Source organism: Monodelphis domestica, chromosome 3, assembly GCF_027887165.1.
Source record: "Monodelphis domestica isolate mMonDom1 chromosome 3, mMonDom1.pri, whole genome shotgun sequence".
Taxonomy (NCBI): Eukaryota; Metazoa; Chordata; class Mammalia; order Didelphimorphia; family Didelphidae; genus Monodelphis; species Monodelphis domestica.
In genome coordinates, this window is record NC_077229.1 from 40,102,512 (window position 1) to 40,123,908 (window position 21,397).

Below are 21,397 nucleotides of genomic sequence, written 5' to 3' on the forward strand. Positions count from 1 at the left end.
ACTCTAGGTCCATTGAGGCAAAAGCAGCCAGGAAAGATATTTGCAGATCTGCCTCAGACTCTTGGCAAGGACTATTCTTGAACTTGCAGGCCCAACAAATCATGTCTTGGGACATCTGGGTTTTTTATTTGATTCAGAAACATCCTAAATAGATATCACTAACCTAGAGCTATATCCCAGGATAAGACAGCCTTCCTACAACCTGGTCACCCCTGTATTCCTAAGGAATTCTTCTGTCAAAGATAAGGAGACCAAAAGAAGCTTTGTAGATTAGTATGTATGTATTTTTTAAACAGCTGTGTACTTTCAATTGGCTTATATATTCTTAATTGGCACTGAAAGAATATAGGCTTCTGATATGTTATCCTTTCCTTGATGTATCATTTCCTTTGTTATTAGTATGTAGATGGTTTATTAATATTGGACTTCTTTACTCAAATAGGACTCTGATCCATTCACAAGTCTCCCAAGGTTTCCATGTATTTGATAATCTTTGCTCTCTACTGTTTCTGTCTGTCTCTTTAAGAAAAAAAAAAGGAAATCTAAGGCTGAGTCCCATTCACCAAACCCTAAAGGAATTTGCCAAACAGATCCTTCCTAATCCTTTGAAGGAAGATGGAGAAATCACAGACCTGGCCTGAACAGGAGCTTGGTCTATCTGAAAACCTGGAGAATGGAGAGATGGAACCAGCTAAAACCTTGATGGGAGGGTCCCCATTGAGGCCATCCTATCCACCCCCACCACTGTGAAACTGGAAGAGCAGAACACATGGATGCATATCTCTCCCATTAAACCCTTTCTCACCACCCCCCAGAAACAGGTGTCTGAAGAGTAGGTGGGGACACCTATTCCTGTGAGTGGAAGATCTAAAATCTTTCACAGCAGAAAAAAACACAGCTGCAGGACACTTTGGCATAATTACTCCCCTCTACTTCTCTCTGTTACTTAATCCCCTCTGTTGATAGCTGTTAACTCTTAACTACCTGACCCCATGACACTTCCTCTCCTCACATTCTGGGTCTCTTACTGGGTTTTGAACTATGTGCATGCAACTATCTAGGCAAGATAGTTCCCTAATACAAGTGGGGAAAACAGTAGCTAAAGCAGATCCCTCAGACTTTTGGGTATGCAAGAAACACCCACAATGTGAAGAAAATCCCTGGCCCTAGCCCTTGGTCTCCATGCCTCAAATGCCTAAGGCTTCTAGGAAATTCTCACCCACTCCCAACTCTTTGGGATACCTTAGGGAATGCCCCCTGCTTTCTCTTGGGACAGCCTTTCACTTTTACTGAATATCCCCAAACCCAGCATAGAGGAATGATGCTCTTTTAGGATGGATGGGTTAATCAAGGCCCTTTCAGGTATAAGAGCTGTGATAAGGGTTCAGGCAGTGACCCTCTTCCTTTTAATATGATTTATGCACTGTAAAAATTGCACTGGGATCCCTGCCACCTCCAGGAAGGGAATGAACTTGTATTCCTCTGTACATACTGGTATCCATGCAGTCAGGGGGCAGGGCATGGCATGCAATCTGGGGATATGGTGGGGCAAGACATGGGGTCCTTAAAATATTCTGGAAGGTTCCCCATCACTCACCTAGGACATAAAGTTAGAGGATCTAAGACAAATAAGAATGAATTATATATAACATTATAGTTGGAAGTCTGGCATATTAAAGAGGACTAGTGATAAGTATCTGCCTCTATGGGGTTAGAATCACTGATATGGCACCCCAAGACTCTGAGTCTCCAATCCAAGTCATTGATTTTTTTTTTTAGTAGAGCAAAGGAAAACATTACCTTCCATGGTCCTAGAGCCCATGAGACACTGAAGACACTACTATGAAATATGGGGTAAGCCTATTTTCAGAAGTCACTGGGCTAACAGTTATTTTTAGTTGCTTGTTTCCTATAATAAAATGGAAACTCTCAGGCTATGTATGTCTGTTTCTGTTCTACCTGGTCAGATAAAATAGTCACAGCGTAGATGGGAAGATATTATGAATCACACTGACTAGTGTAATGAGTCAAGGCAAAACAACTAAGTCTATTGGCCAAGAGACAAAATCAGAGTGGGAATAGAGAATTATGTCTACTCCCTCTCTTCACTTTGACAAACCATTAACTGGAAGCAGCAATTCTACTCTGTGTCCTTAGGTACCAAGTGGTGATGTGAAGTATAGTTGAGGGCTCTGGTTTAATGTAACTCAAATATACATCAGAGATTGAAACTAGGCAATTCCTGTAGCTCACAGAAGGATATTAACCAAAATCATTCTCATCTTTGTCTTTCTGAGATTAGGGAATCCTATTTCCCCTTCATTCTATCTTTAGAACCTAAACCCCAATCAAATACCTTTCCTAAGATTTAGTGGAAACCCTCAGACTCCATATCCATGGTAACAAGTCATGTCCACATACTTAAAAAATGTCTAATGGATATTGGAGGTCTGTCACTGGGAAATTGACTAAGATGATGGCTGCAACTTGTCAAGGTACTTAGGATTTGAACTGTCCATAGAAGCTTGGGCATGAGTTGTACTAGGATTTTGTGTGTTACCAAATTAATTATAAGATAGGGATAACTGAAGAAAAGCAGGTACAAATGGTGCCATTTTTCTTTCTTTCCCCTAAAAATTAGATGAACCACAAGGACTTCGACCCCTGAGGATGAATTATTCATCTCAATATTCTGGTGATAATGTTGAATTAGCAGGCCCTCTGTTCTTCTGAGATTCATTCCAAAGTTATGCATCAATGTGGGCACACAGAAACACACATGCTTCTTCCAGAACACTTGGACACAATCTTGAATGGAGCAGTAAATCATCATAGATGATTTAGGAACAGAGACTATTTCTACTTCTAAATTCAATCAAGTAAACACTTATTAAATTTCTACAATATTTCAGGCCCTGTGCTAAATTCTGGGTATACAACTAACAAAAGGAGACACCTCTCAAGGAGTTCTATACTCCATTGGAGGGAGTCAACACAAAAGGAGGCAGAAAAGTGGAGGGGAACCTAAAAGGGAACTTGATATGGAGGAATATTGTTTCATGGAGTGAGCTAATAGTCAGCTTTTACTTCCTTTAAAGGAAGACAATGAGAAGAGTTTGGTGCTCTCTCAACCCATTTAGAAGGGAAGGATAAGAGCTGAGGGAGTTGGTGTTAATCACGTTAGGAGTTAGGAGCATAGTAAGTAGACCAGAAGTGATTAAGTTATTCTAGTAGGGTCATCCAGGCAGAGCAGGAAATTCAAAATGGATCGTTATGTCTCGGAAAATAGTGTCCCTTGTTTGGCCATGTTCAGCTTGTTTTCTGAAGTGCACTGCTCTCTCTCCAAGAGATATATAATGGTTTATCTGGCCAGAGCTAGTCTATTTCATTTGGAATTTAACCAAAAGGTAAATTGAGGCAGCTTCTCCAAGAAATTTATATTATGAATTATTAGTAAACACAACCCACAAATCAGATCTCTTGATCTTGAATCATCAAAAGGCCCCAGATTTGAAGGTACCATATCTTTTTATAAGCAAAGAACATAGAACAAACGAGAAATCATCTAATTGACCAGGATCACAGAGATGAAATTAACTTTCCGTCCTCAACATTTTTTCAACATTTTTCTAACCTATTTGATGACCTTTGCCTACATGCTAAATTTTGACCCAGTTCTTGGGGCACTGGCCAAGCTTCTTGTTCTAGAGCTCCCTCTGGTTGGCAGGCCAGCATGGATGCCTTGGGGGCCTGTTGTGCTCTGGAGGGGTGTGGAGGTGACCAGGCTGCCTTGCTGAGGGGACACTTGCAGTTCTGCTCACTGACTAATCTGGATTGTACTGGATCTCAATCCTCCACCACTGGCCCTCCCTGACACCATTTGCACTTCATTTTACTTTCCTTACTTCAGGTTGGCACAGGCTGTGCCAACACTGGATTACACTCCCCTTTTACCCTGGTTAGGTAGGCACTTCCTGCTGACTTTCTCCATTGTCGTAGGCTGGAAGACTCTTTGATATTCCCTTTTGTGGGTTTGGCCACTCCCGAATTCACTTGGAGAGGGTTTTTATAGTTGTTTGGTGAATTTGGAGGAGTTCAAGGTGTTCTTTTCTTACTCTGCCATCTTGGCTCCCAGAAGTGACAAGCCACAGTAGAGTGTTAGCAAGAATCCCTTCTGTGCTTTTCCTTATTGTATGTCATGATTGAGTTCTGCCACCCCCCTAAGTGCTGGGGGAACCTGTAAATGTTCACATTGTGGTTTCTCCATTCAGAGCCTCTAATACACAGCTGGGACCCTGAGGAAGCCTCGCCCGATTCTCTGTGGCAAATGTTAGCTCTTTGTCCTGCCCCATGAAGGAGATTAAACGTGTTCTCATCAGGGAACGAAAGAGGCAAAGTTCATGGCTAGCCAAGGGGCAGAGCCTGAGAACTATCTTTTTTTCCCTCTGTCAGAGATAAAGTTTAATGAAGAGTTTTGGGTATTTTACAGATCATTTCTTGAAGGCAAATTAGACTCCTCACCTCAGCAGATCACCAGAGATTATATTCAAGAACTGCCTGAGCCAGTTGAGCTCCTGCTCCTCTGAGAAGATGGTTTTCAGGGATGTTGTTCCTTCTAATAGCAGGGAGATTCTGAGCAATGATTGTGGCACTTGGGATTTTGTTTTCTTATTGAAGATCTAGGAGGAAAAGGGTTTGGGAAGACCAATGGAAGGAAGCAACAGAGAAACTGTGAGCGAGCCTTTACACCCAGAGGGATAATTGTGTGATTGCAGAATCATAATCCAGCTATTCTCTTTCTCAATAATATATAGGCACTTAGAAACAACTTTTTAAAATTTAGTTTTATTTATTTTTCTTGTTTAAACCTGGTTTTTTCTTTGATTTCATTAACTTAATGCACAGTCCAGGTAAGTTTCAACCATACATAAATGAGGAAACTGAGTCCAGGAAAAAGATGGCTTTCATTTTACCCCCCAAAGGACACATAGTGTCACTCAAGCCTAGATTTTAGGTCTTTTGGTTCTCATTCAGTACTTTCCATAAATTAGGTTTGGCCACCCAGAAAAGTCTTTCCTGGGCCAGAAAAAGACAGATGATTTGATGTTGTAGATGACAATGACAACGACGATGTTGATGAATATACAAGTGCTTAACACAGTAGTGCTAAATTTGGGGAAGTTGAGTCAGTAATTTACTCCCTTCATGAAGCAAGAAAGTAGGAGATTATTTTCCCTAAGAGTATAAAGTACTCTTTCACCACTTGAAGATTCCATAAAAACCATAGACTGACAACTGGGAAGCCAAATCTTTCAGAGTTTAGCCCTCTGGGCTGGGTTTGTTTTGTTTTTGAGAACATTTATTTTTTGAGACTTTTTTTTTTTTGTCACTGAGAAGTCATCTTCAATTAATACACGTTATATTCTTCCTCAGGCATCCTGCTTCAAAGTACAGACATGAAGCTATGACCCATTTCACTACAAATAAAACATTACAAAGTATTTGCAAGGAAATTAAAAAAAGCAAACAAAAGTAGAATTTAAAACACAGGAAGAAATGCACTGGTTTCTAACAAGTGACTGTTCCAAGGGCTTACCCAACCACTTAAGGATTTCAAAAATAGAAGTACAGACACTAAAATCCTAACTATCTCAAGTCTCTAAAGCAAAATGGAAATGGTGGTGGTGGGGATAGTAGAGACGTGAAGGGACGTTGCTATGGAAGCTTACCTGTCTACTCTGAAATATTGTTTTCTTCTGTGCAGTGAAGTCTGAGCAAAGCTAACTACCATTAAGGCAATCCTTGCACTGAAGTTGGAAGCGCGCTGACCCCAGAATGGTAGGAAGAAGCAGTTTATTACGTAACGCCTGGGCTTAGTGAAGTCATCTCCCAAAATCTAAGCACCAAGTCATGGCAACAGCCAAGCTTATATACATTTTACATACATAACAGCAAGTGGACTACAAAATAGCTGGCTGGTCTTGTTTAGATATGCAGGAAGGGGAGGAAGAACAGGCTAACAAAGCAGTTCTGTGAGAACCAAGGAGAGGGCAGGAAAGAGGGATTGAATTAACAAGACTTCAGGCAGTAAGGAAGAGGATAGATCCAGAGGAAAAGGGCAATAGTCAAAATTCTGAAATCCTCCCTTGACATAAGAATAAAAGGTAACTCCTCTGCACTTAGGTCCAATATATAAGAGCCCCTTTAATGTTTTCTAATATGAATCTGTGGGGTTAAAACCTTCCCTGGCATCACAGGTTGTCACAGTAGCCCCTCCATCTCTTTCATGAAGGCTTCATACACAGCATCCTTGGTTTGTACTGAAACAGGAGCAGAGGGGCCAGATTTGGGGACCTCTTTGGCAAGGTGGGTATAGTGGAATCTTCTGACTTTCTTTGGGGAGCAGCAGCAGCTCCCTTGTTTTCTGGTCAAACTCTTGGGGCAGTGGGTATCAAAGTGGTAATTTCTGCCTTGGGATAAGTGATTTGTGGCTTGGCACTGACCGTTGCTGTGGCTTTCTTGTCAATAGTGGCTGCCTGGGTATCATCCAGTTTGGGTCTCTGAAGCAAATTGGGTGGAGAATCTAAAACTCTTGCATTTGGCAAGGAAACTGATGGAAAAATCCCAAGTGGAGCAGATTCAAGTGGAGGCACCAGAGGTGGGTGCATCACACCAGGATGAGATGGAAGGATGCTTGGAAGTGCTGGATGAGGTAACCTCAGTGGTGGTCCTCATTGTGTACCCTCAGCTGAAGAAGTTCAGAACTTTTATAGTCACTTCTTGTCCCTTCCCCTCTTCATAGGGGCCAATCACAGCTTCCAAATTATCTAGCACTGCCCAGGAGCAGTGTCTGTGGGATTCACACTTCTCATCCTCTGAAAGTGTCAACTCTGATCATAGGATTCACAAGTTCCTGACTGATTGGGTTAAAAGTGGGGAGCTCTCTAAGTAAGGAAGAGGTCAGAGACATCAAGATAGGCAGCAGTTAAATGCAATTATCAGAAGGGGCTACATTCAGCACTCAAATCTAATGACTTAAGTGTTGGCAGTTGGTAAGACCTTACTATTCTCAATATTTTAAAAGTTTTTCTTTAAAAAAAAAAAACATTGATCTCAGTCTTTAATAATTAAATCTATGACTCAAGAGAATCAAAGAGGAGGTCATTTTTACAAAGGAAAATTCATCCTATTGCTGGTGGCTTTAATACAGCTGAACACATTTAGATGGAACTTGCTTCCTTATCATAAGTTGATCTATTATGGGAGCTAATTTATAAACTTTCCCACTCTACTTAGGTGAAAAGCTAGTTCTTGGACTTGTGGATCTCAAAGCTCTCAGGTTTAGGCATTACCAGATGTTATCACTGGCAGAAATCACACCTGTTTTCATTAGTTTAACCTAATTCAAATCTAAGGAGGCATCATTAAGCACTGTAAACCATTACTGTTAAATTTTTCCCTCTAGGAATCTAGGTGTTTTGGTCCAGGTAGCAAACAAAGTTTAAGTTCATCATTCCTTACAGCACAGTAGTATTCCATCACCATCATATACCACAGTTTGTTCAGCCATTCCCCAGTTGAGGGTTATCCTTTGAGTTTCAAATTCTTTGCCACCACAAAAAGCACAGCTATGAAGATTTTTATGTAAATATGCCTTTTCCCATTTTTTAAAATTCATTGGGATACAAACCAAATAGTTATATTACTGGACCAAAAGGTATGAATTCTTTTATAGCCTATTCCAGATTGCCTTCCAGGATGGTAGGATCAATTCACAACTCCACCAACAATGCATTAGTGTCCCATTTTTGCCACACCCCCTCCAACATTTATTTTCATACAGCTAACACATTTCCTGATCTATTCATTTCCCAACACTGTCTTAATTCTGGTTTCATTTGAATGAATTAGTCAAGTAGAGTTTGCTACTTGTCATTGTCAGTTACACCTGAATCTATTTCTCAATTGATATCATACAGACTATTTAAGAATTGATTTTAATTATTCAGTATTAGTCTTTACAAGACCCAACTGTTTCCAGCACTCCATAAGGCCTGACATTTTTCAGCTAATCCACTATCAAAAATGTAAAGTGGCAAACTCTTTTAAACTCTAATATACCATAATTCTTCTAATAGAGGAGCACCTTCAAGATCAGATTCTGATTCAGTTTTAGGATATAATTTGACCTAATCAAGTCTGGGTTTGACAACTGCTAGTGGCAACATGTGAAAATCTCAAATTTCTGGCAGACTATCAAGATTGAAGGTCCAACCCCTCAAAGATCATTATTAGAAAAGCAGAGGGACTCTGAAGGAGCTGTTCCCTCCACCTCTCCACCATGCCTGATGACATTTTGTCACACCCCCCACCCCCCTGCCCAGTAGTCCAATGGGAGTGCACAGGGGGTAAAGTGGGCAGGTCATAGATGGCAGAGTTGGAGGGAAACTGAGTGATCAGGCCCCTCCCCTCCTCTCTATACTGAGCTAGGGCGTTCCTCACTTCACCCACTCCTCCACCCAGCAACCCAATGGGAGCTTTTTCTCCCTCCCCTTGTTGGGTAAGGGGGAGTGGGGCATGCCTGGAATTCTTGAGGGAGAGGGACATGGCACTTGGTCTGGGGAGTGATGTCAAGGTGGGGCCTATCACTCCATCTCTAAAAGATTCACCATCCCTGAGCTATAGGATAAAATGTTTTACTGTGTAATGGGGAAAAAAATCTGAGGACCAATTTGCTTATAAGGGATTTATTGACTAGACCATTAAAGGTCAATGGCTTTCTCAGTTCAAAGACCCCAAATACAGAGTAAAGCAAATTCTTATATCCAATAAACAATCAAATTATTTTTTAATTTATTTTATTGTCATGCAAAACACACTTCCATATTGGTCACTGTAGTAAGAACAAAGTCATACATAATGAAACCATGAATACAATAATGGGAAATAGGACTGACAGTTCTTTCTCTGGAGGTGAATAGTGTTTCTCATCATAAGACTTTCAGGATTGTCCTACATTGCATTGCTGAGAGCAGCCAAGTTTTCACAGATAATCTCCATACAATATTGCAGTTTGTGTATGATGTTCTCCGGGTTCTGGTTCTTTCACTCTGCTTCAGTTCCTATAGATCTTTCCAGCTTTTTTGGAAATCATCTTGCTTATTTCTTATAGCACAACTATCAAAGTATAACAATCAACTAGGATACAAAGTTAGGTCATCTAATTTCTAATTGGAGGAAAAGTTAAGGGATTTCCAAGTTGGGAGGGAGAAGGAATAAGTTTCAGCACAGGTAAGAGGAATAAGTTTTGTGTTTTTTCTGATTATAAAATGTAAAGTTCTGATTAATTACAACCACTTGTCTACATGGAATATTAAATTATTTACATAGTCTTGCTTTCTATGCATGAATAACAGAAAAATAAAATCAAGGAAAGAATGTGTGGCAGCACAAGATAGAATCTGTGCTTTCAAGTTAGAATCTGATCATTCCTTCTGATTCTCACACTAAACTAATTATATTTTGTTCATTATTTTTTCTTAATATCTGGAGACCAGTGCCAAACCTGATAGCCAATAAAAGGGTCATCTGGAATGTAATGCTTGGGAATGCAAATTGAGCCACAGGATCTCTTGGTCTCAGGGTGAAAAGAAGTGAGTTCTGTTCTCCTTTCCCTCCCTACATCTACCTTCTAGTTATCAAGAGAAATAAAAACCTCTGACAGGAAATGAAATCACTGAATTAGCCTGTTTCCCAGTGTAAGGACTAAGACATTATTATATGTCTTATTATTATGTCAACAAAACAATAGGTCCCAGTTTGGGCACTCCTTCCTGGGTGTCTTGAAATGGGTACATATTGTGGCCCAGACAATATTTAAAAAAATGTGGGCTCTAAACCTATGAAGGAAGCCCATGGACACAAAATATGGTAGAGAGAAGAAAGAAAAGGCACAGACACTCAGATTTTGAAAAGAGCCTTGAAAGCCTCTTGGATTTAGGGCTTCTCCACTTCAACTTTTATTTGCAATTCAACCCATTATCTCACTGACACAGCTTATAAGCATCACAATGATTCATTCAAAGTTACAAGTCCTACCCCAAAGAGATAATAAGGAAAAAGACTTGTACAAGAGTATTCATAGCTGTGCTCTTTGTGGTGGCCAAAAATTGGTATATGAGGGGATGCCCTTCCATTGGGGAATGGCTGAACAAATTGTGGTATAGGTTGGTGATGGATTACTATTGTGCCCAAAGGAACAAATAAAGTGGAGGAATTCCATATGAACTGGAACAACCGCCAGGAAGTGATGCAGAGTGAAAGGAGCATAAAGGTGAAAACATTGTACACAGAGACTGATACACTGATACAACCAGACATAATGGACTTCTTTACTAGCACCAATGCAATGATCCAGGACAATTCTGAGAGACTTATGAGAGAGAACACCATGGACAGAAGAATGAGAATAGAAACACAGAAGAAAAACTCCTTGATCACATGGGTTTATGGGGATATGACCAGGGATATAGACTCTAAATAATCATGCTAGTGCAAATATAAATAATATGGAAATAGTTCTTGATCAACGACATGTAGAACCCAGTGGATATGTGTGTCAGCTATGGGAGGGAAGTGGGGGTAGAGGAGGGAACAAGAATCTTGTAACCATGGGAAAATATTTTAATTAATAAAAATTTCCAAAAGTTTAAAAAAGCAAAATGTTACAAGTTCTGTTTCCACAAAGATAAGCCAACATTTTTGCTATCCAATGTTCTTCCCTAAAATCTGAAGATCCTAGCAATGTTACAACAGACATAGGTGTTTTCTGGAAAGTATGACTTTGTAGGGACTTCACAGAGCTTCCTCTAAATTTATCTTATCTATAGTGCCCTTTTCCTGCTGGGAAGGATGTGTTTTGTACTGATAACAAAAACTGCTTTCGATGTTGATTTTGGGAACTGTGAAGAGTGTCTTTTTTTGAGAGAGCTAAATTGAGCTTGTTTCCTGCCTCCTTTAAGTCTCAATTTCTTTAATTGAAGGTTTCATTGCTTATCAATCTGCATTTCAATATGATCACAAGAAAATTCTTTACAATTATATCCTGCTGCAATTGTCCCATGACCATTGCCATTAGGATCAGTTTTGACCATATTTATCATCTCAGGTTTTGTCAGTTCTGATCTTTTCAGGTGCATACATACCTTTGCAGTTCAGGGGCTTTTTCCCCTCTTGTCCCAAAAGAGGGATAGGAAGAAAAGTCCTGGGTGGAAAACTCTGGTCAACTATATGCTAAAACATCCTGTTGGAGGAAGGGTTAATTCCATAGTTGCAATAATTTCATCCAACCTCAGAGTTTTCATTATAAAGTATATCAAGGTGAGCATAGGTGTTCAGAAAGGGGGAAAAAAACAAGGAAAATGACTACTAAGCACAAGGAGACTAATTTCTGGGTCTAAATCTAATGATGTATAAACTTATTTCTCCCCAGTTGTCAAAAAGCAAAGAATATTGACAAATAATAGAATGCCCTCATCCTTCTCTAATTCACTACTTCCTAAGGATCTTGAGTTTCTTGGCAGGCCAGAGATAAGGGTTTTTGATAAGTCCCTTCAGTCTGATTCACCACTAAGGAAGTGTTCTGCTGTTGAACAGAGGCATCTCTTTCTCTGCAGCAGATTCATCCATATTGAGGTGATGAGGAAGGTTCTCTTTGTCTGTTCACCTAGTTCAGAAGAATCAGTCTCTTCCATCTGCTGCATCTCCAGTTCAGATGGGAGAAGGGCTGTCAGGTAGTCAATGGGAAGTGGCTTGGCAGTGATCAGTAGGAATGGATTGATATCTTTGAAAAGACTGGGTCTTGCCTGCCTTGGCACACAAAACGAGTAAGTGCCTGTTCCATATCACGCCTCTCTGATGCAGCCTTTTCCCGAAGGACCTGGTAATCTGGCACAGACTAACAACATGCAAACATGTGTTTTGATGTAGGTATGAGGATCTGGAAATTTAGGGATATAGCTAGGAATATGAGCTGGGTGATCTCTGTTCTGTATAGCACTCAGGGAGCCTTGGGTCTCTTGATGACTGGAGGTGACATGATGACTGTCCTCTGGGACCTATGTATATTTAGCATATACAGAGAATTTCCACATCAAAACACATCTCAACATGTGTGGCTACAGCATCTGAGAGTGTTGCCTGTGTCCTGCCCATGTGCTCCCAATAGGATTTGACATGCATTCCAATGTATGAAAGGGACCTTTGCAATATCTCAATTGATGTTTCCAACTCTGCTTTCTCACCACTCTCAAACCCAGCCTCTGTCAGCAGGGAGCTCACCACAATTTGTAGGGCCTTCCTTGGGGCAACACAGTGGTTTTCTGCTGGGGCATGGCCATCAAGGGGCAAGTCTTCACCAAAGGGAGATCTCCATTTTTTCTCCCTCAAATAATTCAGGGATTCCAGGAGGGAGTAGTGAGGGAAACCATTTTCATCAACCCTTTTCCTCACTGCCTTCAACCCTTATTTCTCCATCTAAGGAGTAAGGGTCCCCCCAAAATTACACTTCATGGTTTGAACTTTATCATAACCCTAAATAACTTCACAATTTCCATGAGTGATAGCTAAATAATTTCAGATGAAACTTCCTCTTTGCTATAGGCAAACCTGGAAACTTCTTAAATTATCATATTTTAAAATATTACAACCTGTGGTCAGCAAAGCTAATAAAATTACATGGGCCAGGAATTGAACTTTTTTCTTTTGATTTTCTAAAAAAAATTTAAAACTTTTCCATGATTACACGATTCATTTTCTCTCCTTCCCTTCTTCCCTCCTGGAGCTGACAAGCAATTACACTTGTTATTCTTCTCATCCTTCTCTACACTTAATCCTTAAGTAGGGGTGTAGGTATTCCTGTTTTGTTAGACTAAGCAGGGTGGAGTAAATCTAAAATTCACATCCAAATACATCTCAAATATCAGATAAAGCAATGATGAATTTTCTGCAACTGTTTTTATAATCCTTTTTCTAAAAACCCTTACCTTCCATCTTAGAATCAATATTGTGTATTGGTTCTAAGGCAGAAGAGCAGTAAGGTCTAGGCAATAGGGGTTAAGTAATTTGCCTAGGGTGACACAACTAGGAAATGTCCAAGGTCAAATTTGAACCCAGGACCTCCTATCTCTCCATTGAGCCACCCAGCTGCCCCCCCGTTTTTATAATCCTAATGAAATGAAGTATACTTGAAATAGTTAGAACCTGACAGCTCCTTAACAACTGAGATGGCGTAAATTACAAGAGAAGATATTTGGCTAACCATATCACTGCTAACAAAATACTTGGTTTTATATGAAAGCACTATGAAATATGTCTACAGCTTTACCGGTCTGAATTCACAACTTTTATCATTAGGTTGACCTCAGAGGATGTTGGTCTAAGTATCATAAGCCACTACTATCCACATCTCTCCCTCTAAGAATCTAGATGTTGGGATGACTTTTTTGCCTGAGGAATTTGATCTGACCCAGCCAGTTTGTGGCCTTTATGAAATCCTTGAGAGTTTAAAGGCTTAGAAATTCTCCTCAACTAAAATCAAATCACTGGACTTTATCAGAGTTAGAAAGGTCTAAAGATCCTGCTTTTCATAGATAAGGACATCTTAAAAAGATCCCAGCTATTCCAAATTCACAGTAAAAACATTATAAATGTCTATTGTCTTTCTAATTGAGCGTTTTGAGTATTTAAACACCATTCTCTTAAGAATCCAATCTGTATCCCAAAAGAATGATATAAAATGAACATCCACATTATAGGTTGATAAACTGAAGTAATTTATTCCTAAGATCATGCAAGCAGTAAATTCAGATCTATGCATTTTATTCTTTTCTTATAAAAGAGACTTTAATTACAAAAAATAACAGCTTCATTTAAGTGAATATTTTTTTAAATGAATCTTCATTTCTAAGTTGACATTCAACTTGCCACAGCTGCAATTAAACATGTGGTTTAGTACAACTTCTAAGAAGGGGCCCAGTCCTTGGAATAGAAGTCTTTCCTGAAGCTTTCAGACTTGTGTTTCTTCTTGTAAGACCCTCAATCAGAATGCTAGTGAGGCTGTGTGAGCAGTTTTTAGAGCTTTGGCTTCTCTTCTTTTTTCCTTCCTGCTACAACAACCAGTTGAGGACTTCTTATGCCATGGTTTCACCTTCTTGAATCACTCCTTGACCTCCTTTCTAAAGGTGTGCTCGAGGGAGAACAGTTGAGTCAGTTTTCTTCCTATTTTTCATATCAATATAGCACAGAGCAATGAATGCCAAATTAAAATGATTGCAACAGTATTACTGGCCTGATTGGCAACAAGGATCCTTCTGGACAACAAGGCAACAACTTCTCACTGGGACTAGAACAAGAATGTTTGGGTTTTTCAGGGATGGAAAGACAGAAACCCAATCCTTGTTGATGAAGGAAGCTCTTTAGAAAACCTTAGTTTTCTAGTGCACTCTAGTGAGTGCTCAGGGTGCCATGTCCAAGGGGGTATCCCACATCTTGGGGTCATAGTCCTGGCAAGGGCCTGGAGTATAGTTTCCTGTCCCTCAACAAGAAGTATGCCCCACCCTGTACCAGGCCCATCACTGCTTGCCATTTTTCACAATCATACCTAGAACTGAGATGGCCTTAGTCTTAGAAACACTAGCTGTCCTCATGATGAAGGCGGGCAGGATAGCTGTGAAGAATGTTAGACTGGGCTATTGTCATTGCCCTGGGATAGCAGAATCCCACTTAATCTTTCTCTTCTGAGCAGCTGTACCTGTGGTGGTCATGGTGGCAGCAGCACTGGTTGAGGTGCCCTTCTTGGTGCCTGTCACAAACTCCATTTTTGTCCTCTCCTGTTTGGCTTTTTAACAATTTTTCCATTTTGAACTTTTGTGCATTGTCTAGGGCCTCATAGTAGGAGTCCTCGGACCATCCATGGGGGTCAAACATGTCTTTGGGATAATTGCTGCCAACCTCATCAATTCCACAGAATTTTATAAGTTTCTCATAGAAGCCAGGATTCTTAAATGCCTTCTTGCTCTGGATAATGTAATTCAAATCCATCCCTTTCTTGATCTTCCACTCATATAATTTCTGTATCTTGTCCTTAAGGTGATTTGAGCATCTTCCAGGTGGCTCAGGGGGGATTGTAATCTCAGGGATCATGTTCTTGAGTCTCTCAGAGAAGGAGATGACCAGCTCCTGGGGATCTCTCTTTTCCAGTTCTGAAAGCACTCTGACATCATTAGCCTCAGGTATTTCAGTCTCTGAATATTCATCTTCCGATTGTCTGCTGTTTTCTACACCTTCTTCCTTATAACCATCTTGATCTTCCTCTAGTTCAGAAGAATCATCATCTCCATAGGTGCCATACACTAATCCACAGATCTCTTTTGCTGTTCTTACTCCCAGCTGCTTCCATTCCAGCCTCACTGTTAGACTCAGGATCTGAAACCTCTGCATAAGCAACCAGAGTAAGAACTTTGCTCTTGCCATCTATGGAAGATGATGCAGGCATGTCCTGCTTATTCATTGTCATTCTAACATTGTTGACTTTTTTCTCTTTTTCTCCTTTTTTTTTTGGCTTTTTTATGCTTTCTCAAAGGACTCATCTTCAGAGGATTCAGGAAAACCAGGACATGAGGGTTTAACCCCATGTTGCTTGGAGGGTTCTGGTCACATCCAGATGCCTGGAATCTTTAGGGGTCCTATAATTAGCCACATGGTCCACTTGAATAGTTCTCTCTTATCTTTATCCCATTAAAATTCTCAACAGTTAAAATGGTGCTTCTCTGATCCCTGTAGCATAGAAAACAGAATCCTTTGGATTTTCCAGTCTCCCTATCTTGAACAAGATTGATGTTAACAATTTCCCCATATTGTGAAAACACACAGATGATGTCCCCTTCAGTCAATTCATAAGGGAGCCCTCCAACAAAAATCCAGGGGCTCTCTTTGTATTCAGCATGCCAGGGCACTTTCTCAGCATCCTCAAGCTCCATTTCCTGTTCATTTAGCTCATGGATGAGTTTCACCTTGGTCAGAGCATTCATCTGAAAGAACTAGCCCAACTTCAACATCTTGGTTGCTGGACACAGACAGATTCTGCCTATTTTATTTTTTTAACTCTTTCTCTTCATGCCAAATAGCAGAATACATTCTGACTTATCAAGAGCAAGTCATTAGGAGGGATTGTAAAAGTTAGTAGTTGGACTGAAATTATATGAAATAACGTGGCTGAAGTCAGAAATATATTTACCAAAATAGAGAGGAAATAATAAAGTAGAGAAATGTGAGTTTGGAGAAATTGAGAGACTGACTTGTCCAAGGTAGGTAGTAGAATGGAATCCTGATTGGACAGAAAGGGGTCCTATGCTGGTACTTAGTGTCCAACTTCTAAAATCGTGGCTGCTCAGGTAGGGGTCTTCAGATCCCACCACTGCCACCAGATATGGCAACCCCCAAGTAAAGAGGACTACTGATGAGGCAATAACAAGTGGCTTTGATAGGGGCAATGAACTTCAGTTCCAGGCCACCACAGAATGTCCAAGTATAGGAATGTCCACTGTGAGGTAGAAGGAGCTGGTTTAAAATACTCTACAACCGAGAGAGGTGTGATTAGGAGGGGTGAATGTATGCTGAGTTCTCAGGTTCTAGGAGTGATAACTTTCCAGAGATATCCCAAGATCTGCTCCAACCCTGGAGTGAGAGGCATCAAGATAAGCAGCAAAATGTTATCAAAATTATTATTAATTATCAGAAGGGGCTAAGTTCAGCACTCAAACCCATCTCTCAAACTTAGTGACCTAAAAGTGTTGGCAAAGTTGTTAAGATGTTACTATCCTCAATATTTCTAAAGAGTTTTTCTTTAAAAAAAAAAATTGATCTCAGTCTTTAAGAATTAAATCTATAACTCAAGAGGATCAAAGAAGAGATCACTTTTACATAAGAAATCATTTATCCTATCACAGGTGGCTTTAAAACAGCTGAAAAAATGTAGAGGGAACTTGCTTCCTTATCACAAGCTGATCTATAATGGGAGCTGATTTAGAAACTTTCCCACCCTAGTTAGGTGTAAAGCTAGCTCTTCAACTTGTGAATCTCAAAGCTCAAGTTTAGGATTATAAGATCATATCACCAGCAGAAGTGAATTCACACCTCTTTGCATTAGGTTCAATCAAAAGAGGCTGCATGAAGCACTCTAAGCCACTACTGTTAAACATTTCTCCCTCTAAAAATCTATTTGGCAGGGGGCAGCTGGGTGGCTCAGTGGATTCAGAGCCAGGCCTAGAGACAGGAGGTCCTGGGTTCAAATCTGGCCTCATACATTTCCCAGCTGTGTGACCTTGGGCAAGTCCCTTGACCCCCATTGCCTAGCCCTTACCACTCTTCTGCCTTGGAGCCAATACACAGTATTGACTCCAAGACAGAAGGTAAGGGTTTAATAAAAAAAAATAATAAAAGACCAGAATAAATTCAATTACATCAATATCTATATTCCTAAATATTATTCACACTTTACCTAAGGCTCGTCTATAGTTAGCATTTTTAAAAGAAGACCTATGTATATGAAATTCATTTTTAAGTTTTATTTAATTTTTATTTTAATAACAAATTTCCACATAATCTTTCTGAAATTATATTATTCATACTATCTCTCTCCCTTCTTCAATCCTGCTCCTAGAGCTTACAAGGAATTCAATCTGTGTTATACATGTATTATCACCCAAAACAGTTGTCCATATCCTTTTTGTAAGGAATGATTTTATTTTATTTTTCCCTGTGCAAGTGGTAAAATTTATTCTATCAAAGCTTTTCAAAGAAACAAAATGAAACTGAAAATGGTTAAGTAACAATGATGGAAAATGGGAGCTCACTCGTTATTTACAAGGACATATTAACCGGCATTACAAATGATCAAAAGGGGTGGAACCCATTATGGAAATGAGATGGTTTCACTCTTCAGATACAGGATGACTGAAAACATTCTATCCACTAAATACCTGCTTCTTTGGAAGCAGATCAGCTAATATTTAGAAAAATACACCAAAAAGGGTAATTTTTACATAAATGAGAAATTTAGCAAAAATTACGCTCATGAACACATTTAGGCAATTTTTTCCTAAAAAGTCCAACAAACAAACCAACAAAAAAGCAGCAACATCTAAATGTCTCTTCCTTTAAGTTGCATGCTGCTCTTAGGGTTTCCAGAGCTTTAAGAGCCCATCTTCGCTGTAGGTAGCAATCAGATTCTGATGGGGATGGTGAGCAATGCCAATGACATCCTTTTCATGAACTGTCAATGTTCGTTCCAGTTTGCCAGTTTCTGTGCTGAAACAATACAGCACAAAATCTTCACCCACACAGTAGATCCATTCACCCCGTGGTGAGAGAGCACAGCAGACGAAGTCGCCCCCTTCTCTCTTACCAGAGCTGAAACTCCTGACAATCTGTCCCTGCATGTTCACGATGACTACTGTATTTGACGCGTTACACACAACAAAGTGCTCTGGATTTTTAGGAAGAAGGAAGACACTGTTGACAGTGATGTCTGTCCCTGCAGTGCTGCCAAGAGATTTGAAGGTATTTGTACACTCGGTGGTCTTCATATTCCAAATCTTCACAGTGCCATCAGATGATGCACTGATTATGGAATGTCCATCTTGAGTAAAAGTAGCTTCATTAACAAATGAAGAGTGACCACGAAATTCCTTCAAGGTTTTCCCAGATTTTAAGCCGTGAATTCTGATCGTCTGGTCAAAGGAAGCACTAAGGATCTGACTGTTATCCTTGGAGAAGCTTAGGCAGGTGACACCTTTACTGTGTGCCCTTTCAAATCTCCTTAAACACTGTCCACTCTCTATCTTCCATACCTTAATTTTTCCATCTTGGGCCCCAGTTGCTAACATTTCTGAATCTCTGCTGAAACACATACATAGTACAGCATCATCCATCATCATGAAATTATCTTGGGCCTGGTACTTGAGATCCTTCCTAATTCTTCCAGTTGTAAAGTTCCATACTTCAATGAATCCATCAACAGAGCCAGTGACCAAATACTGGCCATCCGGAGAGAATTGAGCACATTCCACATGTGATTTCTGGCCAAACTTAATGTGTCTGCTTAACTGTGTAGGAAACTTCTCTTCTTCCACATCTTTTACAGCTGCTTTGCCTCTGAACAAATCAATAGTCATGCCAGGAGGAAGCAAACCTTGGTGCTGTTGCCACTTCAAAGCCTGTCCCAACAGCGCCAGAAGACGAGATGGAGGTACAACACTCACTTCTCCAGCTAAAGCCTGTGCAATTGCTGCTCTTCTTTTCTCCTTGCTGCTTCCATCTGGATATGCCTCATGAGGATCAAAATAGGGTCTGGCCAAAATGTTCTCAAGATGAATGTATCTCTCCGGCTGAGTTTGTTTTAACATGATCATGGGGTCAGTCTGTCTCAGAAGAGATCTGGCAGCACCCAATTCACGAAGTTCTATCAATTCCAGAACCACCTGTTCATAGAGGTCAATCAATGTTTTGACTGGCAATTTCAGGGACTGTATAGCTTGCAAAACAGTATCCCAATGTCCACTGTTGATATCTGCTACAAAACTCTCTATGCTGTCCACAGTATTCAATGTTACAGTTGTCTCCTCCTGCAAAGTGGCTAATGCTCGATGCAAATGATTTTCCTTCAAGTACTGCATGATGAGCCGTATAACATCAGAAGACTCGATCTCAATGAACATCTTGACTCTCCAGGAGAACTGCCACTAATCTGGGGGAGAGAGGAAAGAGCACTAAGTGAATAATTTCATTTAAAAAACAAACCCCAAATCATATACCCAAATAAACAAGTGATAAATCACATGTTTTTATCTGCATTTATACTCTGGCTGTGCTTTCTCTGGAGGTGGATAGTATTGGTTTCAGAATTCTCCTGGATCATTGTACTATTGTTAGTAGCAAAGTATCACATTTGACTGTCCCACAATTCTGTAAGTACTGTGTATAATATTGTGCTGGTTCTGCTTATTTCACCATGCATCAGTTCATGTAGGTCTTTCCAGTTCTTATAGAAATCCATCAATTCATCAATTTTTATAGTACAATACTATTCCATCACCATCATACACCATACTTTGTTTAGCCATTCCCCAACTGAGGGACATCTCTTTAGTTTCCAATTCTTTATAATCACAAAAAGTGCAACTATGAATATCTTTGTACAGACAGGTCCTTTCCCATGTCTTTTTATCTCTTTGGGATATAGACCCAGTTGGTGGAACAGAAGGTATGCCTTCTTTTAAAGTCCTTTGGGTATAATTCCAAATTGCCCTACAGAATAGTTGGATCAATTCACAACTCCATCAGAAAAGCATTACTATCCCCAAAATTGTTTCCAATATTGATATATTTTTCTTTACTGTCATATTGGCCAATCTGCTAGGTGTAAGGTGGCATCTCAGAGTTGTTTTAATTTGCATTTCTCTAATAAAGAGGGATTTAAACATTTTATATGATTATTGATAGCTTTGGTTTCTTTATCAGAAAACTGCCTTTCATATCCTTTTCTCATTTATCAATGATTGGACTTAAGTTATATGAAATAATATGGCTCAAGTCAAAAGTATATTTACCAAAATAGAGGATAAACAATAAAGTAGAGAAATGTGAAAGAGGTTAGAGAAAATGCCTGTCCTGCTCCTCAGCCAGGAGGGCTGGTAGTGAGTAACCAAGTGGCCTCCTACAAGATGGAAGCCAGTCTCTTGGGAAAGTTGGAGGGGAGTCAGCCTTTTCACTCACCCAGCAAATTAGTCCAAGAGTCAGAGTCTAAGTTGAAGTCAGGATGCAGTCTCCAATGAAGTTCCCTCAGAGACTATCTCCAGGAGTCACTCTTCACTAGACTGACTTTAGCCTAAGTATTGTGGGGCTTTTATGGTGTTCTCCTGTCTCCTCCCCTCTTGACAGGAGCCAATCACAGCTTCCAACTTGTCTAGCACTGCCCAGAGGGCAGTATTTGTGGCAACTAGTTTGCACCTTCTGGAGGGGTGAATACTCATAGTTGCTGAGGGTGTGAACTTTTAGTTATTGAGGGAGTTTCTGAGGATGTGAACTGTGTGAAGTTTCTAACTGAGTTAGGAAAAAAGGGTGGAGCTCTCCAAGTATCTTGTTGGCTTCTCATCTAGTACTAGGGTAGGGTGTGAATTCACTAAGTGGTTTGTCAGCTCTTCCACCTAGTTCAAGGTTGTGTTGCTTCAAAGTTAGTGTTAACACCAACTAGGCAAAGAGAATAAAGGATTCCATTTTCACAAGTGTGAACTCAAAGAACAAAGAGAACCAAGAATTTCCTGTCACAGGACATATTTCA

General features: G+C 40.0%; 1 protein-coding gene and 2 pseudogenes across 1 annotated transcript; all 3 read right to left on the reverse strand.

Annotated features, from left to right (window-relative positions):
* Window positions 1–11,628: 11,628 nt before the first annotated feature.
* LOC100028302 (transcription initiation factor TFIID subunit 8-like) lies at window positions 11,629–14,705 on the reverse strand (annotated as a pseudogene).
* A 48-nt stretch (window positions 14,706–14,753) lies between these two features.
* On the reverse strand, window positions 14,754–15,568 carry LOC100028316 (SAP30-binding protein-like; annotated as a pseudogene).
* A 2,127-nt stretch (window positions 15,569–17,695) lies between these two features.
* On the reverse strand, window positions 17,696–20,923 carry LOC100020550 (WD40 repeat-containing protein SMU1-like). Its single transcript, XM_056820835.1, has 2 exons — window positions 20,833–20,923; window positions 17,696–19,804 (listed from the first exon to the last, which is right to left on the reverse strand). The coding sequence occupies exon 2, from the start codon at window positions 19,773–19,775 to the stop codon at window positions 18,234–18,236; it is 1,542 nt and encodes a 513-aa protein (XP_056676813.1). The 5' UTR covers window positions 19,776–19,804; window positions 20,833–20,923; the 3' UTR covers window positions 17,696–18,233.
* Window positions 20,924–21,397: the final 474 nt, after the last annotated feature.

Excerpts from the sequence above, each read along its gene's own strand:
- LOC100020550 (XM_056820835.1), bottom strand. The coding sequence starts at position 19,775 with ATGTTCATTGAGATCGAGTCTTCTGATGTTATACGGCTCATCATGCAG.